The 23767-nt window shown below is 41.8% G+C and overlaps 1 protein-coding gene across 2 annotated transcripts in view; it reads right to left on the reverse strand.

The window, feature by feature from the left end:
• The window catches only part of PHACTR2 (phosphatase and actin regulator 2), a 139216-nt gene extending 118760 nt beyond the window's left edge, over nt 1-20456 (reverse strand). For both annotated transcript variants that reach the window (XM_082049601.1, XM_082049599.1), the window contains exon 1: nt 20291-20456. In XM_082049601.1, the coding sequence (XP_081905727.1) occupies nt 20291-20441 (151 nt within the window). In that variant the 5' untranslated portion in view covers nt 20442-20456. The remainder of the gene's footprint in view (nt 1-20290) is intronic.
• Between the last annotated feature and the right edge of the window lie 3311 nt (nt 20457-23767).

A 23767-nucleotide genomic window follows, 5' to 3' on the forward strand; every position in this document is an offset into this window, starting at 1 on the left:
GTTGGTGTATGTGTATTTTAACTCTTAGTAGCCTTGCTAGTCACATCAATGCCTGTGGTCTCTCTGACTTCTGCTAAACTCTTGTCCTTAACCGCTTTATGTACCACATAGAGGATCACTTTACCTTGTACAGCTTGATGAATTTCTAAAACCATCAACAAAACAGATGTACAAATGCACCTCAAATATAATGAAAAGACAGGTATATTTTAATTCTTAAAAGTATATATATTTGCCCTGAAAGAGGCTAGTTAACGGCACTGTTTTTTTTTTTTTAATTGTGATTTGATATTGAATATATCTGCCAGAATGTACTGCAAAATATGTGTGATAAACACAGAGTTGAACTGATATCAGCAAAGCACAATAAATTGACAAGCTGGAGATGTGCCATATGCAGGTGTTGGGAAAATATGCATTAGAGAGAGTTTGCTTTTGCTGAATGAACAGACAAGGTAAACATTGTCCAGCTCAGGATGCAACTTTGATCACCACAGGCTATACTTTCATTAGACCACAGCTGGCCAGTATAACAGAGGAAAAATGAACCCCCAGAGTAATTTCAAGTAATAATGCTGATAACTCAGCAGCCCAAACTTTTTATTTGGAGTCAAAGCTCTAACAGTGCTCCACTCCAGCACAGAGCCAGAGGGCAACCTACTGTTAATACAACATGAAAACTTCCACTGCTGCGAGGTGTATTATGATGAACTCCGCAACATGTTATAAATCTAGTGCAAGTTGCTTGGATGCTTTGCTCAGAAGTAAGCGTGTCTGGGGAAGAATGGCAGAGAAATCAGAGAATTTGACTGAGGAGGCAACAATGAAGCCAGGGAAACTCTGGAAAAACATCCCAAGAAAACCTAAGGACAAAACGGAAGCTAAAAAAGACTGAGCCATGGGCAATGAAATTATACCCTGTTGTTTGACTCCTGCTGTCTTCAGGAAAATAGAACTTGGTGTACAAATAGGTGAAGCAATAAAGGCATTCCTGTTCCCATTATCAATTTCTTCTCCTGAGTGAAACAGCATATAAGATTGTGTAGAAGTTCAAAAAGGGGCCAAATACACATGAAAAATTGGTTTGTGATATTTGTTTCCTTCCTTAGCTATTACCCAAAATACTCTGTTTATTGTAACATGCCTTTTACCTGGGCGTCCATTCCCAGGGTGTCATGCAAGGCAGTTCAATCCTTTTTGTGGCAAAGTCAGAACTGTTTTCTTGGGGTGGTAATCAGACGTAAAAAGAACTCCAAAGCAACATTTTTACAGTATTGTTCCTTCTATTTTCCCTTTACAATAGGGAACTTGCAGTTGCCTTGCCTATTTGCTGTTCAATCTAGGATGCTGTAATTAACTTCGGAACACAGGTCTTTATCAACAAAGGTGTAGGAGGGGAAACTGTGTATCCTGCTTAGTTTATTTCTAAAAATAACAAAATTTCATCAGGAACTTACTGCTTGAATTTGCCCAGAGAGAATATTTAGAAATGCAGGGAAAGCTGCCCTCTTGAGAGCAATATGAAATCGCGCCTTAAAGCTGTTACAAAAGGCAGTTAGGTATTTTGGAGCTATGTTGCCCTTCTCTTTACATTGCTGGATGGTGAGAAGTATAATCTTCTTTGATTCAATGAGGAAGAGAATACTATAGAAGGACCCTGAAAAAAATAGATTTTAAATATTCTTTTTACCTGCATTATTAATAGTGTTTGAATTATTAAAATGTAATGAATTTGAAATAGCTAATTATTTCACTGCTGATATATTTTTCTTCTGTCACTGTGATCAGCCTGGAAAATGGTATTACAATGAAGATTGTTTCCTTTTTGATTCCCCATTTTCCATCTTGATTTTCAAGCACAGGTGTACTGTCTTTTGATAATTCCCTTCCTCTAATTCGCTTTCAGTTTAGCAGTGGGGGTAAATGGTACAATCAAATGCAATCTTAACCTCTCAGACCTGCTCTCTACTTGCCTTTTTAGGCCACAGTCTTCAAGTCTCACAACCCCCAAACTCGAAGCATTTTGGTGAAATCTTGATATGGTACATTTCTATGAGTTAGCTTCAGCATTGCTCCAAAGCATTTTTTCGAATATCTTTATTTTAAATCCTTACAAAACCTTAGCATTGCACATAAATTACTTGACAGTGATTAACCTTTCAAGTGTTTTGTAATTTTACCTGGATTTTGATAACGCTTTCTTTGTGTGCCATAGTTACGTGAAAATGAGACCAAAGGAGAAGTATGTCAACTGATAAAAAGCTGTATTACCTCTTTGCTTGAATTTGTGAAGACCATTTGACTCCCAATGCTGTCCTCCCAAGTGCTTGCAACCTTCCTGGCTTGGTAATAGTTGCAAATTTCACAAGGGTATTCTGTAATCCTACATTCAAATCAAAACTGAAGTAGTGAGTGAACTTGGCCAAGGACTGCCCCCTGCAAGATCCTGCTTGAGATGCCCTTTTAGTCTGACAGAAAAATACTGATAAATATTTTTAAGGGCAATTTGTCATACTGTTGTACACCCACTTCATGCAGATTACATCTAGGCCATGATTCCTTAGCTTACGTCTAAAACACAGTCCTGTGGAACAGTCTCAAAACCTTTTCGATGTCAAGATATATCAAATCAAGACAGATCTAAAGTTTTCCTTCACTAGGCAACTTAGCCCTCCCAAAGTAGAAAACAAAATGTGTTTACCACACATTTTCTTTCATTTAGTTATTGACTTAATTGTCTTCTAAGTACTTGCCATTCAGTCAACATAACTCATTCTGGAACCTTCCTGGGATGAATTTTAGTCAAACTGGTCTCCACCTTTTGTTATAAAACACCACACTGAGACCAGGACACTGTGAAGCATCACTGATTTGCAAAACAACCTCCCAAAGAGCCAAAGTCATCCCCCACTGTAGGTGCCCTGGGCCCATGCAGCAAGCTCAGCCCCTCCACCATACAGCAGGGTGCTCTACTGGAGCTCCACCAGCGAGACCATGGCTTGCTCTGGGAAGTCCTGCATGGGAACAATGACACAAATCCAGGTAATTAATTTTCCTGTTCGGTTTTCAGGGATGGAGGTAGAGGAGACAGCATGGTACATTCACTCATCCTCTCCAGCCAACCCACCTCTACCCCCAACAGCCAATTCTGGGGAAAGGACCTCCAAACAGAGGGTTGTGTTGGTACACCAAAAGGAAAGAGCTTCTCCCACATGTGGAGTGGACAATCCAGGCCAAGGGGCTGCCTTGGTTCAGTGAGGGCTCTTGAGAATGGTGGAACCCTACAAACTAAGCACAAGAATCTGTAGAGAGGCACATCAAATACAGGAGGAGAAAACAACATTAAGTAAGTGAAGTGGTTATGATGAGCACAAATAAACATCAGTTAAGGAGGTACCTGCTCTCAAGCTGCTGTTATATAGTTTACAAGATGACAGGGCAGAGATGAAGCTGATCTAAACAGAAGATTGTGTTGGTCCCACATGTTTCACTGAGTCCATATAAATTAAAGGAGCAATCCTGTCAATGCCAACCCATGTGAGAAATCAGCCATGCTGCCCGTGTGTTCTCTGCAGAGTTATACAAGTCCTATAATATTGTAGTAATTTAACATTTTTAGTTACTTCATGTTAATTTTGCCATGCTTCTCTTGGAAAAAGATGACGTTTAAAGATAACCAAGCAAATTACATCAATTCTTGAACTAGAACAGTCCACAAAGAAACTCTCTTACTGCATATTTAATGATCGCATTTCTATTTTATGACAGAAAAGTCAAGCATAATAGGCAAGCATTCTAATACGCTTAGCCAGAATGTGCAGATTCTCTGCTATACATCTACCACAGACTTTTATGTCCAAATCAAGAACTAAATCACTTTGGAAGCATTCTAAACAGTTAACCCAAAAGGAAGTATTCAGATACTACGTTGTCCTAAGGCTATGAAAAGCCATGAAGAAGGCCACCATATTTATTGCATCTTTAGGTCAACGTTGTGTCTGAATCCAAATTGGTAAAAAAACAACTGTGCTTTTTATTCTGACGTAAGGATAATATCAACCACATATTTCAAGACCTGGATGGAACTACATCATGCCTCCTCCCCCAGAGTCCTCGACATGAAGATCTTCCACCACTCTGTTGTAGCAACACAGCCTGCCCCAAAGCTTTCAGAAAGCCTGCAGCAGTCCTGGATATTCTTGAGCCACTGGGGCTGAAACACACCAAGCATTTCTTGTGGTGGCTGTGAGGTGAGGGAGCTTTGGGAGCTTTGCTCCCAAATGTAGGAGGGGGCTAGAACTTAACAGTTGTAATTTCCTGGACTACTGGTTTTGTTTGTACTACTTTAATACTACAATATTACAGGATGTGGACTACATTCTATAAAATGATACAGTAATTTTTCTCTGAGTCACTTTTCATTAGCATTTCAGGCAATGCTGAATAAAAAGTTGAGAAATGTTTTGATAATTTAGTAGGACTGTTCTTTTCATGTTTCCTTTGGAGGATATGGCATGGGAAACCTTTTTTAGGTTATTTTTAGTTGTATCTAGTGTCTATATTTTTATTATTTCATACAGAAAAGAAATTTGGTTGCATACACACTAGCATTCATGAATGTTTTGACGTTATCTTTGATACTTATGAATTGTATATGAACCACTTAACATTATTGGGGTGTTTTTCATGAAATACAGTCTAAAAGCAAAAACCTACTCAGGCCCTCCTCCTTCAAGAATAAAGAAAGAAAAAAAAGGAAAACAAAAGTTTTTCCTGACATAAAATTGTTTTGAGGTTCGAAAGAATGAGCGATGCTTCTCTTTTAGGGTTCTGGGGAAAGCAATTCCAGTGCTGGAGTTTTCAGGCTGAGAGAAGGAATTCCTGCTTTCAGGCTATTTCAGACCAGTCAAGGGATTCTGCATCTGCCCTTAGAGCTGCATACAGCAAATCTAAATATCTAGGAGGCCAGGAAAACATCAGAGTAAGCAATACCTCCTTCAGTGCACAATGCCAATGAAGGTCTAGATGTGTATTTCTGAACACATTTTACAGATCACATTGAGTTTTGTTTTAGAAAAGGCTATTTCAGGTTCAGCACACACAAAAATTTCAGCCAAATTATTTTAATGGTTTCTTTTTCAGAAGACTACATAACAAATGAACAACTCAGCCAGAGAGTCTGCCTTTATGAACCTGCTGCAGACCGGGGTCAGAGCACTCTGTACAAATACTGGAAAACCTGGCTCTAATTAAAGCTGACTTCTCTCATAATGAATCAATGTCCAGGTGTGCAACAGGTTGCCGTCAAAGAATAATGGCTTCTATTAGCTCCCAAATGACACAGACAACAGATCTTGCCCACCTCCTCCTCAGCAGTTTCTTTGACAGATCAATACAAAACCCACAAGCCCTAACCAAAGTACAGCAGAATCAATACTACAAGGAGATCCAGTTTCACCAGTACAACTGATAATGCCAAGCTTGCTGCATTACCTTGGCTGAGGGAAGAGTAATGGCTGATAATAACATTTTTGTGTTGTTCAAATACACATTTTATAGATTTAAAGAAAAAAAGGGGGGTCCTTCAGGAAATTTAAAATGCTGTTATGCCATCCCATCCCACTCCAGCCTTGTGAATTTAAAGACAGATGAGTTTGCATTTAAAGCCACTGAAACTAATGATGACCCTGCCATGACTTCATTCAGGAAGGAGCAGAATCCAGCCAAAACCAGCCAGGGCAATCTACCAGCCCTGCTGCAGGAGGGCTGCTCACTTCACATAAACAGGCCTATATTTCAGATCTGCTCGGCTGTGAGCAGGTGGATGATCCAGGCAGAAATCCAGTGCTGGAGAGACAGATTTTCACTGATCAGCGTAACAACCACCCCATCTAGTGTATCAGCCTCACACAGCAGCGTCTCCTTGAGGCACAAAATCTCTAGCCCACTCGACTTTTGCATTTTACTCCCAGAGGTCCCCTGGCAGTCAGCTGGGGAGGTTAAGTCACCTAAATAAATGTGTGGAAGTGGTAGGTAACAGGAGAGAGCAGGAGCAGTTGGGAGCATACAGTATATATAATGCAGTATTGTTGGGCTCAGGGAAAGCTGTTTTAGTGCTGACAAAGACAGATGCTGCAGTAATTTTAAGCTCTGAAGTCCTACCAAAAATAACTAAAGTAACAGCTAACAAAACAGGGGAGTTAATCCTACTTTATAGCTAGGCAAAGCATCCCATTTCGACTGTGTACTGATAAACCCAAGCACCTTCACAAAAGCCAAAAAGCTTGACTTTTCCAACTTTTTTTTTTCATTTCCATCCTCCTATAGCAGAAGGCTACCTAAGCTCTTGGGCCTTATAGCACTGGAAATGTCATGAACAAAGGCAAAAAGAAAGCTCTGTTACCTTATACATTAATTGCATGGAAAAAAAAAATAAAAAAGATTACTCACATGAGTGAGAGTCTCTTCAAGAAATTACAATGATGCAAACAAATTGTTAAATACCACCAAACTACTAATTTGCTGTTTTCTGTTGTATAGTCTGTGTTTTTAGGCTCTTTCATGGACTTGTTGGAAAATCCTGACCCATGGACAATTTTCCTTGTCTCTAGAGCAAGGCAGAGCTGGAACTGCCAAGGGTCCAGCCTCTCAGGTCTGCTGGCCACCACAGATAGATGGGCTCCTGCAGAAATTGATGGTAGATGGAGAGCACCCCCACCTTTCTCACACTTGGTGGGCATTGCAGTGGAAAAGATCTGGAGAATAAAGATTTTCCACAGAACAGGAATGAAGGGAGCAGAGCCCCAAAGTGGTTTGCTAGAAATAAAATGGAAGAGACAGAGTAGAATCAACTGATTTTTCTGGATTAAAAAAATAATTTGTTCTGCTTGTGGACGTAATGGTGGCATTATCAAAGAACTGTCCAAAATTGGAATGGCTTTTGTTCCTGTTGGGGATCTTTCACATTTTAAACTCTCTCCATTTTCCTTTGCTTTCTGAGTCTGTACTTTTTTCCTCCTTTTGATGCCACTAGCTGAATGGAAGGAGGTAATGTCCCTCATGTCAGAGAAGAAGAACCGACAAGCTCCTCACTCCCACTCACAGGCAGAAGAGGTTGGAGTAACTCTGTGCATGACAGAGCACAGGCAGAGCTCTCATCCCGTGAGGAAACCCTCTCACATGAAGCCAGGCTGCCTGGAGACTCCCACATCATCAAGTGTATCTTCATAGGGCTTCACAGAAGTCACTACATAATGTTACCTATGATGAAATTGCTATAGATGCTTTCTACTTGCTCCCTGTTTAATTTCATTTGGAAAACGATCTCACATTTATTTTTATCATTATTGAGCCTGGGCAGCCATAAAACTTGCTAATGTACCTCATGCCTGCTTACATCAGGATTTTCTTAAGAGGCTGGAACCAAAAAAAACCCAGTCTGGTCCCAAAGGAACTTTTGCCTTCCAGAGGATTGTGATATTAAACTGTAGGTCACCTCATACTTGTAAAGAGTTGTGAAGAGGCTTTCCTGGGAAAAAAAGCTGCAGCCATGTATTTCAGTCTGAGCCAAGGCCTTTTGAAGTCAATAGCAGCACTGGTATCCACTAGTGTACCAATATCATGAATCAAGCCTCCAGAAACATGAGGATGACATAGAAAGCATATTATAACTTCATTTAGAATTTAAAAAAAAAAAAATAAATAACAGTAGATTTTTCTGTCTCTTTCTCCTACTTTCTGAATGCCTGGACATGGCAGGATTGTGTTTTCAGAAGTTTTCAACACAAAAAAAGCCCAGCAGCCATTGGAGGTAAAAAAAAAAAAAAAGTAACCATGAGACCATGAGAATGTGACTATAAGAGCCAAACCAAAACAGCATTAAACACTGGAAAGTCACAATGAAATCACAAGCCCAGACACACTGTAGTAGACTTCAATGACAGTGTGCTGCTGCGTTTAGAAGAGGACTGCCCAGCAGCTCACGGTGAAGCTCAGTTGGGTGGCAGTCACAGCGACGGCTTGGCTGGATCACGCTGACGTAGCTCAAGCTGTGTGCCCCACTGAAGAGTGCTTGGCCTGCTGGAATTGCTGGGTCTCCTCCCTTTTCTCAAAAGCAATGCATTTGCTGAGAGATCAAAATGTCCATATTATCTACTAACACTACACCAAATACACTGGAATGGGAAGAAAAATGTCAGCACAGACCTAAGGGGAAAGTGGCTGTCCAGTCCTTTCTCCTTCTGTGGCAATCTCAAAGAACTGTGACCAAAACCTGCTTCATGCTCAGAGCAAGGGTGTGTGTGGCTGGCTTTCCGCCTTCAGCCTCTCTCTTGGAGATGCCTGATAGCTACCAACTGGTTCCTTCCTTCCCTGTGACTTTGCACCTGTCCTTTCCAGCAGGGAAAGCAAGGCTCCATCAGTCTGATAGCTCGAAGCTTGTATTTCAGTGGTTTAGGAAAACATTGTTTAAATGAACTGGACTGAACTGAAGGTGGTTAGTTATTTTTTCATATATACACACATAATTATACCCAAGAACCTATAAATACCTATGGACAAGACATACCTGATACGCTCTTATTCCTTGTATGTCATGAATTCTCAACAGTAGAACCCATACTGCAATTTTACATATAAAATATGCAACCCTACTAAAAACTGGCCTGTGGTGTTATGACAGAGTATTTCAATGCCCGCTATCCACATGATTCAGCTGATGTTCAGTGCTGTTGCAGAAATTCCCAGGCTCAGGGCAATCCACTGCAGGACATGATGTCCCACAGAATAGGATAGAGGGAAGCTATTCCATTAGAAGACAAGCAAGGAATTCCAGTTCCCTGAACCAAAGCAGCCTTTACTGAAGGAGTCTTAAGCATCAGAGTGAATCCCACAGATATTTACACCTACCAAATGCCACTGACCCTGGCTTCTGATTTCTCCTTGGTACAATTAATACACTAGCCAAATCACTTTCACAGTGACCCCAAATTGCCTCAAAACATGAAAGGCATTCTTGCAACAACTCTGTTTCAAAAAGATTAGGGTCCTACTAAAAAAAAAGGAAAATAGGACTACTGAAAAGTGTGCGTATTTTGATAGCTTTTATTGACATTTAAAAGGATTAAAATCAGAAATCACTTGCATGTATTTTTAAAACTCAGGTCCTTCTTATAAAAGTGCATAAGTTGAAGCATCTAATCCTGAGTCTGATGCATATATGCGATTTACAGAGTTCTTTCTGGATTATTTGTCCTTCTCTCCTTTGTTATGATAATCAGTGTTTGTATAAGAACATTTTGGATCAAATCTCATTTACTTCATACATGATATGCATGAAGTTTAGTTTTCTGGGATTTATTTCCTGTATGGTGTATATATAACTGAAACAAATTAACTGAAGTATGGAGTTCTAATAAGTATTAGAATTCTCTTTACTAATTAGTGCCTGAATTAAAATCTCCCTGACAGTATTTCTTTAAAAATAGCAATGGGCTTAGAAGACAGACAAAACTTGTTTATTCAATAGACTTTGCACTGTCAAGATCCCAGTGCCCAGAATTCATCTAAATATTTTAAATATTCATCTAAGTATATGTTTATCTTAAACCTAGGGTAAAAGTGAGTGCAATACCACTCCTTTTCAAAATGCTGAGGGAGAATTGCCTTTGTTTTTGCCCTTTCATTTCACTTATTGTCAGTTATTTCATAGCTACTTGGGAGAATTCCTTCCCATTTCTTTCTCTTCCCTCTGCTTTCCCTCTGCCACAGATGGGGGGACATAGATGTGGCTCTTCCATCCAGTCAAAAACCAAGTTCCATCTTCACCTCCTTAATCCAGTGCGTCTGATGAAGGTTGCATGCTCAGTCCTGTCTCCTCACTGTCGTTCCTGATTTGGACTAAACACAGAACAATAAAAAAAAACCACAACTGCAGCAGACCCTGCTCATTGCCACTGCAAAACAGCTTCTTCTCACTTTTTAGTGCATTTCCAGCTCTGACTTTAAATGCTTCCAGCAGGGAAGCTCTCACTGTGCCTCCTGAGACACTATTCCGCAGCCAAATAAATCTCACTCCCAAGAAACCTCCTTTACACATGTTCCCTCCTGTGTTTGCAGCACCTTTCCAATCTTGGCCTAGGACTAGTGGAACAAATACGTTTTTCCCCATGGCGTTTACATGATAATCCAATAAAGTTGAAAAAGGTGTGGGCTCCACTGAGTAACTTTCATTCATCAGGAATTTATGTAATACCAGCTTGTGTATTGCTTGCAATAGATGATTTCTAATTTTGATAAATGACAACAACTCCACCAAAGTGCAACACCACGTCAAACAGACAATGTAATTACAAACTTCATAAGCAAATAAGGAAAGAGAATCTTTACTTAAACTACAGACACCAAAACTAAGTCTGATGGGTCTTTTTCCTCCTGAATTCAGTAGGCTGGTTACAGACACCTTGCCAGCACTTGCTCTGTCACTGATGTCTCATTTCTCTTTCTAAAAGACTGGTGGCTGTGTTATTTTAGACATTGTAAAAGTGCTTGTGTTTGCATTTTACTTAATGCAGCTTGAGTTGAGTGATTCCAAAGTAACACCTAACTTGCCATTAGGCAATTACCTTGCTATTTTGGGATAGTGCGCCACCTTCCCTCTCCCAAGGATGGGCAAATCTGCAGAGCTACTCGTCTCCAGGTGCTGCCTCCTCCACGGCAGGCACCAAGTGAAAGGCTTTTTTTGTCCTCGTGGAAGCTGCAAGAGGATGAACTTCCTTCCAGGGTCTGGTGTTGATCAGGAGAGCTCTTTGACACAAAGCCAAAAAAGGGCAGGCAGCACAGCTGAAGCCCCAAGCTCACTCCAAAGACTCTTGCCTCGATAGCTGAAAGAAAGTCATTCACTCTGCTGTTTCCCTCCAGGTCTGGCAGATCCTGCACTGCAAGGGTGCAGCTTTCAGATGCTGCTTCTGATGCACCACTAAATGCACAAGCTGCAGTAAAACATGTTCAGGTACCATGTGCTCAGTGTTAAACATCCATACCACAGTGTGAAATGGGCACTGTTGGCTTGTCAGCCAAAATCACCTACAAAATCATATATACATTCACTAGCCCACCTTGTGAAGATCCCATTAGACAAATCCCAAGCTGACTATATAAATAACAGAAAGTTCTGAAAATAACTGTATTGATTCTTTGGAAATCTTTTGCCAAAATGATTTTTGCTATTTGCAGATCAAAATCAGTTGTTCATCTGAATCTCCAAAGAATAAGGCAAAATTCATAGCAGATGTGTTTCCAAAGACTTAAACAGCTGGGTGGTAGCGGGTAGCATATTTTTTTTTATTTGCTATTCACTAAGATAAGCACAGTGTGAAATATTGCCATCCAGTTTTGTTTACAGCGAGGCCTAACAGGAAGACACCACTTTTTTTTTAATGTTCAGGGCTCTGAAGTCAAAAGGCTGGAAGAATAATGCCATGCCCCTTGGAAACTGTAACTCTCCCTCTCAGCTTGCTCCTAAGGGTACAGAGCTGAGAGTCTACTCAAAGAAACACAGAGGTGCCCATAGCCGAGGTAACAAAAGCAGCGTGCCATGCATCATCCTTGGGGCGAGAGCAGTTCATATCATGATGTGGGTTGTCCACAGGTCCCCAATACATTACTCTTGCTTGGGCTGTGTAAGTAAGATGACTTATTTCAAGTCCAACCCTTCCGAGTTTGCTAAAACTGCTTTTAATCAGAAAAAAAAAATCAGAAAAAAACCCCACAAACTTATAGAAGTTGCCTTTTCATGCTACACTTTGGTAGCACTCATCATTTTCAGATAAAAAGTTCACAGTTTCATTGGTGGTTTAAACCACTAACATGAAATGTCAGCCCAGACACTGGGCAACAGGGGGAATAAATAAAAAAGCAGCAAGCACATGACTGCTAATTATCCGTTCACTCACAGAGTTTAAATATAGCTGCCTGTGTTTGAACACAGAGAAGGCTTGCAATTAGGGCACATTCAACTGTGAATGCACCACAACCCCTTCTTTACTGTGCTTGTAGCTGATACAAAACAATACCTCCACAGCAATTCTACTTGATACCTGTAATTTGCTTGAGCACTTTGTATATTAGTCATTGACATATCTTAAAAGTTGTGATTCTCCCCCCAAAAGCACAAAAGCAAAACCACATGCTTTTGAGAGAGAGCTTTGATCAGCATGCTTTTTATGCCTGGTTCCATGAAATACTTCCTTATACGTCCTTATTCTTTCAAAAAGGTACCTGAACCTTTAAAGAATTTAATATCCAATGATTTAGCCATGACAAAGTAAAGTGGCAGTGGTTATACTTGCCCTGTATAGGTGGATGGGGTCCCCTAGAAATATCACATTTTTTTGCCAGGGATATTCTAGCGTTTCTCTGCTGCCTTTGTTCCTATTCCTGCTCCACAAACTAGACAAAAAAAACCTTCCTATATAAAGTTTTTCATAGGATGAAAAATTCTAAAAAACTTAGATTTTTTTTTGGAGTCACAATTTACTATTTTCAAATTTTGTCAGATATTTCTCCTGCAAATGCAGAAACATGCCTGAAATAGGATTATTTCTAAGAAAAAAAAAAAAAGTGATTTTTTCATATTTCATCAGGATACATTTGTATTAAAAAAGCGTTAGCTAAGTTAACAACTTTAAATAATGTACGGATTGTGCCAGACTTCAGCCTTTTCTTGATCATTACCACTGTGCCAAGTTTAATCTTAAAAAGGCTCTGAAGCACTTCTCCTCCGTTTCTAATATTCAGCAACCCTGTTTTTTTTAATTTTTAGTTCTTTTTTTCTCTTCCCAATGAATTCCTAAAACTGAATGAATCTCTGCTCTGCTTGTACAAATTATGACCTTTATCTCACTGTGACAGTCAGAAAATAAACTTTATGTTTGCAGATTTATAGTCTATTCATATCTCAGTCTCTGGGGTCAAAGAGCCTTTAACATCTGGGAAGCACTGGAGTGCATCAGACTTGAGTGGGCAGGACAGAACTTGGCACATACACAGCCAGACCTAGACAGAGCATCCTCAAAAGTGGTGTGTAGGCTATTGACACAATATGAATTAGAGTTATTGGAAACTGTGGAGAAGACAGAATAGAAGCTAGTAAGGGGGAGAGGAATGAAAGAGTGCAGAGAAAGTAAAAGAAGAAAGAGCTGAGTGCCTTTTATTTCCAGTATGGTTTGGATAGGAACAACTTGGGTAAAGGTGCCAAAACTGATGGATCCAGCTAACAGAAATAGTGTGTGGTACTGTGCAACCGGCCGAATTCCCCAAGTGGGAGCCAACACAATTTGTTTGTGAGACTGAAGTAACGTCTGAAGTTAAAGGGGAGGAAAAAGTAACTGCTTTTAATAGGAGTCCACTCTCCCCAAACAAATTCTTCTCCTTGATACTGTAAATTGTGCAAACATTAAAAAAAGTACGGCAAGATGAAAAATACATGTTTAATTAGAAATTACCAATAAATGCCAGATTTTTCAGAAAATGAGGTATTTAGTAAAAAAAACATGATCATTATTTCTAAGATAAGCCATTTAGGTACAGTATTTTAGCATGTGAAGAGACACCATGTTGCCACCTCTGGTAGAATGTTTCCTCTTTCACATTTCCCTCCCAGCTCCCCGCTGTTCAGCCTGTATTTCTTTGAATGTGGCCAAGTGGTTTTAACAACAACACGAGAAACGGAAAGGGCAATCCAGAATGTGCCAAAAATATAGAAAGATGAGACAGAAGAGAGTAAGAATGTGTCTTACCACCAAAGCACACAGTGGTTTAAGCTGCTTTTTAGCTCCACTTTGTTATAAAGTCCTCTACCCAAGAGCACAGCAGACTTGCAAAGTGCCGTGGCTTTGAATCATAGAACGTAATGGGTTCAAACTGGAACACAAGAGGTTCCACTTAAATTTGAGAAGAAATTTCTTCTCAATGAGGGTGACAGAGCACTGGAACAGGCTGCCCAGGGAGGTTGTGGAGTCTCCTTCTCTGGAGACATTCAAAACCCACCTGGATGCCTTCCTGTGTAGCCTTATCTAGGTGTTCCTGCTCCAGCAGGGGGATTGGACTAGATGATCTTTTGAGGTCCCTACCAATCCCTAACATTCTGTGATTCTGTGATTCTATAATGTCCTGAGTTGGAAGGGACTCACAGGACCATTGAGTCCAATTCCTGTCCCCGCATGGGACAACCCCCATACTAAAGCAGTGCCAACACTTCTGAGCCCACTATACTACATACTTGATACTGATACAATTCACTAATATTTCACTGCTTCAGCCGTTCAAAACTCAAAAATCCTAACAATATTAAAGGCACTTGTAGAATTTATACAGCACAACATATTAAAAGTCCAATCCTGCACCAAAACTGCGTGATGGGGAACAAGTTTGCTGAGGTCAGCACCGAGCGAAATGTTGACTGCCCACAAACTCTGCCTGTACTTCAGGAAGATCTCAGTGCTTTCCACATAAATGAAAATCAAAAGCATCCCTTCTTGTGGTGGGTTTCAAGACTGACAGTTTCAAGGATACAGTAAAAAGTTATTGAACTTGGAACACTGAAGCCAGGATTTTCTATTTTCTTCTAGATATTTTTCCTTCTGTGCCACCTGGTCTTTACCTGAAAAAAAAATAACTTCTGCATCTGTTAAAATAGCAACATGCTAGGTAAAATGCTAGGGAGAAAAAAAAAATTACCACCGAGATATATTTGCCTTATTCTAAAGCATATTAAATGAGAACTGCTAAAAATTGAAAAGCAAGACTAATACTGGTGTTATTAAAAACTGAAATCTTACAGAATTTCTTGCACTGAAAAGATTCTGACTTCAAAAAGCAAAAAGAAATAAAAATGTAAAGTCTTCACCAATCTTTAAAAAACCTGCCAACTATCCTCAGCCTTTTGACATTAAATAGTGCCTGCTTCTTCAGGAAATAACAGCAAAAAGAGTAGGAATCAGGGGGGAAGAAAGAGAAATTATTTGTGCTAACAAGGGATTTAACTGATTCAACGTTTAGGTTTTAAAACAAGAAAAAATGCTTTTTTTCCAAACAAGTTGTTTACATTACAAGAGATAGAATAAAAAGTCTTCAACTATTATTTAGATCACTTCTTCAGGCTTCATACTTGACATGTGGTCTGATATTAAATGGTTACCATCTAGAAGCCACACATCTGCAGGAAGTGCTAAATACCAAAGGGCCTTAAGAAACTAAAACACACACAGTAGCAAAATGCTGAACAGATCACACAGTCAGCTACCGATTAGTTGCTACAAAATACACATTAAATCACATACTGCGAATGTTTGCAGTCCAAGCTGGGTCATGTGTAAATGACACATAGCATACGTGGTTTGTATTTCTAAATCAAAGTGTTCCCTGTATTCTCAGTGTTTCCCATTTCACACTTAATCAGGGTTAATCCCAAGATGATATCCCAGTTATTCTGTAAGAGTTGGTGTGCAATAATGTCTTTTAGTCCAGGATAAAACAGGCAGATTCTTATTTCCTATGCAATATTTTACGAACTCGTATTAGAAACAGCTAGTGGTATTCTGGCATACACTTCTTCCCTGCACATCCACCTAATCTTAAAAACAAAACAGTTTTCAGACAGACTTAAGCTTTGTCAATGCATGCAGCACAAAATGTTATATGATTCCTGGATTTTTTCCTCAGCACGCTTCTGAAACTACAAGTTATACATATGGATGACTGGAATTAGATTTAACATCATGGGATGATAGTCTGAGTGTGTTTCCAGATTATGAAGAATTAGATGCTTCAAGTCCATAACCATATGTCAAATTTCATGTGGTTAAGATTGCTGCCTCTTTTTGATAGCTCAGATCTTAAAATTGATGAGAAAATATCAATGTGGACTTAGGGACAGGATGCACTACTTCTTGGAAATTAAGCAGTCATGTTGACTTTAGTTTCTAAAGTCTCAACAATGATGATTTGTCTTAACTTCTACTACAGTTCTGTACCCCAAACTTTGCCTTGGGCTTCTTGCAAAGTTTATACCTTGATATATGTTGCAAAAAAAAAAAAAGTCCTGCTTGATAGGATGGAGTCACATTTCCCCGTAACTCTCATATTTTCATATAATGTACTAGAGCCAGATACTTTATTTATGAGTGTTCTTCTACATCATGAGGCTGCTCCCCCCTTACCCCCAGCTGATGACTGAAAAACATCATCTATCTAACTGCCCTTCCAAAGCACATCTGATGTCTTCTTCACCAACACCGAATTCAATTTCCATAGACTTGGACTCTTGTCCAGCCTTTCCCTGTCTGCTGCACCCCACCATCTGGAGTATAGTCTGAAGTATTGATTAATTGCTGTCTGAATTCTCATGCAGGGTTATGTGGGTTTGTTTGGTTTTTTGCTTGGTTTTGGTTGTGTTGTTGGTTTTTTTTTTTTCTGTCTATCATCAGGAAGGCCTGAAACAGGCATGAAAGGAATGGAAACATGCATGAGGAGCTCACCCCTACCTGAAAGGTGTGCTTTTTAGCAGTGGAACAAATTATCTGAAACTTCTACTTCTTGTTAAAGAGCAAGACCTCAAGAGGAACTGCAACAATATGACAGTGTCAATCCAGAAGTGGGGAAATGGCTGGTATTTTGACTTCTGGTCTGAGCAGTAAAGTTCCCTTTTCACCAAGATGTACTGCACGACAAACCTCACCACCTTTGGAACAAAATGCAAGGCTGTATAGCAAAAACCACAACACTAAATAGAGAGCAAACTGCAAACTGTCTATGTGGACATGCAGATAAAGAACAGGCACCACAGTAGCTGAGGTTGGTGTCTGAGGGCTGTCACAAACAGAACCGCCGGCGCTGTGTTGCAACCGGAGCACAAAGGCGGCTGATATGAAACAGCAGCCTCTGCCTCCACCCTGCACCCTGGGGCTCACTGCTCATGCTGAGAGCTGTCCTCAGCCCCATGGGCACCAAATCTGGATTTTGGAGAAGTTCTAGGAAAGCATTTCACCAGGGTCTTTATTTCAAATGCAGTTCAGTCCCTATCTATGCCAGGCAAATCAAGAAACTTGGCTAACTTGATCCGCCTTTAAGGTGTGTTTAAATCTAGTCACTAAACGTGGAAGGCTGCTTAAAGATATGTAATTCAAGTAGCATTCTTGCTATGGCTCTGGTGCTTCTCTGAAATTTCAGGAGCATATTTTTTTCTTCACCAATCTCCTAGAGATGCTCTGACATACTAGCCAGCTGTGATGCTGAAGTGATGCTGAAGTGATGGCACAGGCTATGCCTGCCACAGAGGCTCCAGACTTCACTGCACTTTTTCAAGGTCTAAATCAAAAGTCGAGGTCATGTCACCCTTATTCTTGATGAGGATCACCTTCTTCCTCCCAGCATTTACCAGCAGTAAAGTTGGAAGGTAAAGGCCTGGTACAACAATGGATGAGGTGACAGCCTAGAGAGGGAAATTAAGTAATCTTCTACCATTAACCCTAAGAGAAAAGGCCAGCTTTAAGAATAAAAAAAGCACTGAAAGTATACTGTCCTCACAAACTGGACCATGGCTGATACGTCTCACGGCTGAGACGCTGCAAAGTGACACCAGGAAGTTGCTACTTTCAGCATAGGGTAATAGCAGAGGAAGGAGTAGTGGTAAGAAAGCACAGGCAGCGCAAAGGTGGGGACCACCTGACCAGCTTCACTCTACTGTCGAGATACACAGAGAATAAAAAAACAAGAAATAAAAAAGCAGATGCATTTTATGAGTCACTGCCAAAGCTGCTTTTAGAAAAGCTATTATATTTCCCTTAGCTAGAAATGTCTACAAATATTGTCTCTTAACAGAACCTGCATTGAGAATGGTGGATCAGGAGGTGGTAAAGCACATGACAGTGCGAACTGTCTATAGCGGTACCAGTCCATCCCTGATGGAGTATGAGGAGACAATATAATCTCCTCAGCACAACTGGCTTTGGGATCTAGAAAATGAAGAGAAATATGCAACAGAAATTGCAACTTGTGTCTTCCAAGTGATTCACTCCAGGAACAGGCAGTAAGCAAATATTTTGCAGGTTATTTAAAATGCAAATTGTTCTTTTCTAAATTAACAGCTGTAGTACAGGTAACATCTGATGTAAATGAGTGACCTACTTTAAACTAATCAAATGGTACAGCCAGAGAAAGAGTCAGAAGTGAAAAATAATAATAAGGCTCATGTCATTTATCTAAGTGCTTCACATTTCTGTCCCCATTAAGGTTGTTCTCCAGGTTAGTGGGGGAACGAAAATGCAAGTTATTTTAATGGCATCTCAGTATGAAAACAATTATCTAACCACCACATTAAAAATTAAACAGCTTTGCATCTTTAATGCATACTTGCCTTTTTAAAGAGGAAATCAACAGTTGTGTGGCAGCATGCAAGTATTTTTGTTGTGCCCAATGAGCACCTGGAAAAAATACAGGAAGCAGCAATGGAGAAAATACAGAATGAAAGAAAAGATGTTGAAAAAATAAAAACCAGAGAAAGCAATGCTTGCCACTTGCTGGCAGGAAGCACATCCTCAAAATTAAACGAAAAAAATCAAGTAGGGCAACAGAGAGGCCTAAATTTTCTGTGTAAGAAACTACAAATAACAACACATCTTTTAAAATGCCATCATTTTATCTCCAATGGATTTGCCAGTCTCTTTTAATGAACCCAGCTCATTGTTAGTAGTCTTGTAGTTGAGCTAACAACCAAGATAGTCTAACACAGACATCGTCTCAATATTTTCAGCCTCTGTGGTGATCCCTCTGCATCCGTGTTAAGACATCTTGTGTACACATCAGGTCACAGGTTGTTGTTCATGCAGGATTCTTTCAGACAGTGCTGAAATACACCTTATACCTAGAAGTAGTCCTTTCTGATTTGGACAAAACAGTGGAACCTCCTCTATCCTCCCTGTCCCAAATGTCCTTCAATGTTACTTTTAAGTAGACACGGGAAAAGGTAGAGCAGAAAAATATGCAGAAAACAGCACATAGACTTATTTTTGCTTGCAGCCTCTGGCTCCACAAGTTGAGTCTACTTGGCCCTATTTGACTAAGCAACTTTTCACTCCCCTTCTCCTCATCAGGCAGGCATAGCCATATATTTGAGCTCCCCCAAGCAAATGGTCTGCTTGACCTTAACACTCCCTGAGGAGCAAACATAAGAGGATATTGCGGTCCATTGCAGATCTGAACATGTGCTGCGCTGTCCTACTTGTGCTGCAGCAGAAGAGGTGCCTCAGGGCACTCAGGAGCTTCCCTGATGGTGTTGTAATGCACAGGTACCTCCGTGCAGTACAGTGTACAAGTGCATCTGAAATCCCTCCATCACCAGGGACGTATGCACCTACACTCCTGTTTTAGTCAATAGAGCAGTGTTGATTTGCAGCCAGGCGAGCACACATTTTCAAAATGTACTCAGCAGTATGGAGACCAGAATTTCATTTTCCTTAATACTCGACCTCAGGAAACAGCTTGAGTAGAAAATAACCCCATCGAGTCTGTATTTATTTTACTTTGGACACTTTCAAATATCTGCACCGTAAACTAGGACTCTCACTTCCTCTCATTTTACACAGCAAAGTTACTCTGAACTCTGTGGGAACCCTACTCTGTCCCAAAGGGCCAGCTTCCACCCCCAATCATCCCGTCTGTTCATGCAGTGATGACCTCCTGAAGGAAGATGGTGGGATACTGACTCACACATTTTGTTTTCCTCACCTGCTAATGAAAAACCTGAAGGAGATATAAGTGCACGAGGCTAAATTCTAACACACAATTGAAGCATAATGTGTGAAGTGGCAGGATGAAGAGTTTTGTTGTCCCTATAATACACCCTAAAGCCTTCCTGGGGCTTTTCTGCTCTCACAGTCAGAGATGCTTCTGCAAATGGGTGGGTTCCCACGACGTTACCAGGATTCATTTAAACCTGAAAACATGGGTATGAACAGCCAGGAACTCGATGGACACAATCTCGTCCATTTACTGGAGTTCATTTAAACCTGAAAATATGAGTTTGAAAAGCTGGGAACTTTGTGAACACCATCTCAAGGCATAGAGCAAGCACCCCGTAAAACAGGGAGCCACACTTTGACTACCGAGAGAAGACAGTCCCAGGTCTGGGAAGGCAAGACAGGGTGTGGAGGACGATCTTTTCCCCAATTCCCCAGTTTATCTCGGCTCGCGGGCCTCGGACGCAAGGACACTCCCCTCCCTCCCTCCCCCTTACCTGAGCCGCCCACGTTGGACCGCAGCAGGCAGGTTCTCCGGAAGGAGGAGAAGGAGGAGATGTCGCTTTGGGAACGGCCACGGGGACCGGGTAAGGACCAGGCGGGCAGCGGTGCTCCCCCGCTGCTCCCCGGCCTCTCAGACATGGCCATCGGGGAGCCGAGAGGGACGGGGAGGAGAGAAGAGGAGGGAAAGAGGCGGCGAGGGAGGGGAAAGGGAAAGTTTGCAGAGGAAGAGCCGCCCTTCGCCTCCGACCGCCCCGCCGGAGCGGGGACGCCCCGCCGGGACGGTGACGGGGGTTTGGGGTCTGTTGGAGTCTAAATTTCATGTTTGCACAGGGGCGGAGGGAGGGGTGCAGACGCACGGAGGGAGGGGACGCGGGGGGCTTCTCCTCTCCCGGGATGTCTTCGTGTTCCTCGCTCCCCCCATTTCCAACTCGGAAAAAATAAAAAAAAAGTTTAAAAATAACCCAGCAACCGACACAACCATTTCTATTTCGTGTAAGAGGGTGACCTCCCTCCTCCGCCGGCCGTCCCCCGCAAAAGCGGGAGGTTGCACAAGGCATCGCACCCCTGCAGCCGAACCGGGAGAGCCATGAGTCAAATCTCCTTACCTCCTCCCCCACATCCCCATTCGTCTTTCTTAAGGTCTGGGTTGCTGGCAAAAGGTTTTTCACAACAACTTTTGACGACCGTGTGATTCAACGTTTTGGGAGGAAGGTACTCCTGCCTCTCAGATCAGAAGCAAGAGTCACACCGACTTTGGCAAAAGCAAAATCAAGCCCTGTGGTTTTGTTTTCTGACGTTTGTTTTACAGATACACTTTTGTGATACAATTCATCTTGAAAGTTATATTTAATGTTTTCGCCACTTTGTACAGGCAAATAATTTTATATTCTGCCCTCAATAAAATCTTTCCTGCCCTGAAGCCACTGGCACAACGGCAAAGATAGATAGGACTTCACCCTCTATTTTTAATGCATCTAGTGCCATGTTATATAGCTATCAAATATTAAAGTCCCATTCAGACTGTATGAAAACATTCTAGCAGCTACCACTCCCCAGGTCTGAATGAAATCCCATCGGGTCAGAAACATGTCCATGTGAAATTCAGTTACTGGCCTCTGCTTCCCACCAAGCAACCAAGTGCCCTCATCTCAACACCAAACGCTGTGCAGCTCCCCAGGCGTGGTGGTTTTGCGCTCTTCCCAGCACTCATATGGCTCAGGCACCCTTTGCCTTTGTCCAAGTAATTGATTCAGTCCACGAGTCTCATATGTCAGGCATTAGACAGGTCAAAGGGTCTTTTCTGCTCAGCATCCCCCAGGGAACTGCCTTCGTTATTTCTTCTCCTTCTTCCCTTTGCTGAGAGAGGTCACCCTGCTCCTACCCTGGCTGCAGAGAGCTTTCCCAGCAGGACCGTGCTGTGAGAGCAAGAGGCAGGGGCTTCTCCTGGTGGGGTGCAGCGGTGAGCTCTATGCTTATAGACCTTCCTGTGAGGGCCTGGTGGCTCCAGCGTCACTCAGGCAGGCACGTCGTACCTGGGTTTAGAGACCTTCCTGCAATCACAAACACTGCTCTTGTGTTATTTGCAAAATCTTGCAGTGTACTATTTTTATTATTTACCCTTTTCAACGTGCATCATTACAGATGTGACTGCGCACTGAGGACCTTTTCCTGCTCGGGAGATTTTAGTAGCTGTGCCTGTGTGGGCTGGTGACATTTTCTGAACCTGCTTATGCCTTAATCAGAAGGGTACTCATAGCTGCTATTTACTGAACCGTTTTCTACTTTTTTTTTTTTTTTTTTTCCTTTTAAAGGATGTGTTGAAGTTCATTATTGGAATACACAGTTCCTGCTCCAAATTTCACCAAAGTCAATGGCAGGTCACTGATGTCAGTGGGCTTTGGGTCATAACCCTGAGCTTTTTAAAAATAATTTTTCCTTCAAAGCATTTTGAGACACAGAGCAGTTGTAACTTGGGCATGCTGTATAGAATGAGCTTCTGAGAGTCTATTTCAAAATTCTCACATAAAGGAGTTACTCAGTGCCTGCAATCCTTTGGTGTGATCAAAAAAACACAAAAAAAAAAAAGGAGAACACTAAGGAATCCAAAGATAAACTAGAAAAGATACCACAGGAAAAGGTCAAAGGTATTTAAGGATTCCTTTTGAGAAGCAAAGTGACATCTAAAGAGGTGAAGGTAAAAGAAGACATAGAGAAAGTAGGTCAACAAGGAACATAAAAGAAATATGAAGAGGCTCCTATTGTGATATCAAAGTGCTTTTGTAAGAGTAATGTGAAGAGTCAGTTGAAAGAATGATACTACAGAAGTCACAATGTTTTTTATCAGCCTGTAACTTAATATAGTCATCAAGGTACATAAATGCAAATATTAAAAAATATGCACTTCCTGTTTTCACAATAGTTTAGATATTTTGGGATGAAATGTAACAGCTGTGGTTAATGGCTCTGGAAACTAAAATTCTGTTTCCACATGACAGCAGTAAAGTATGCATCCTTCCCAGGTGGAGAGAGATTAATTCAGTTGCTGGCTCATTCATTTTTAACTGTTCTGATCAGATTGCCAAAGAAATTTCCATTTGTGGTGGTGATTTTGTAAAGTTAGTATTTGATGATTAAACCAAATTATTTCACAAAGGCCGTCCAATGGCCATTAGGGTCTGATGTAAAAATACACAATTTGGTCATCAGGAGAGATGGGAGAAGCGCCAGCATGGGCTACAATGATGCTGGAAGATGTGTATTTTAGAGTACGTGCCTGCCACCCGTGATTTGCAGCACAAATGCAAAGTGTCATCTACTGAAGCCAGGCAGCTTCAGCGCAGGCTTCTCCCAAAGCCATTCTGATGGTCAAGGAAGTATTTCCTTGACAGGCTTTGGGGCACCTCTCAACCCTGGAAGCCATCATGTACGGCAGGCTGGAAGGAGCTGCGGAGCAAGGGGTGTTACACCCTCTCCTTCTGGTGAAGGGAAGCTGCACCTGCGGCTGGAAGCAGGTGGGAAGGGCACAACCATCAGGATGCAGAGGCCACTCCTGAAGCAGGCCATGGCTGCAGATACAAGACTCGGGCCCGGGTCAGGCTGCAGGCCCAGCTGAGCCCCCGGGCCACTTTCGGGCAGCACTGCAGGAGAAGCGCCCGGGCTGTCCCCGCTGAGGAGGCCGGTGACGCACCGCGCAGGGCCGAGCAGGCTGGAGGAGCCCAGAGGGACGCTGGCCAAGGCAAGAAGTCTGGTACTTCGTTTTGTTCAAACCCTTAAAATCCAGGTGACAATTTGTGACCGGGCAGCCACATCAAACGGCACCGGCGGGGATGAGACCCCCAGCAGCTGGCGCGCTTCTCCCTCACCCAGCGGAGGGGAAGGACGCGGCGGTGCCGCCTCAGCCGGGCACGGCGGCGCTGAGCCTTGGGAGGGGCAGAGCCGGCGCCCTCCACCTGCGGGCGGCAGGGACAAGT

The sequence above is a fragment of the Streptopelia decaocto genome (genome assembly GCF_964273445.1).
Source record: "Streptopelia decaocto genome assembly, chromosome: 3".
NCBI lineage: Eukaryota > Metazoa > Chordata > Aves > Columbiformes > Columbidae > Streptopelia > Streptopelia decaocto.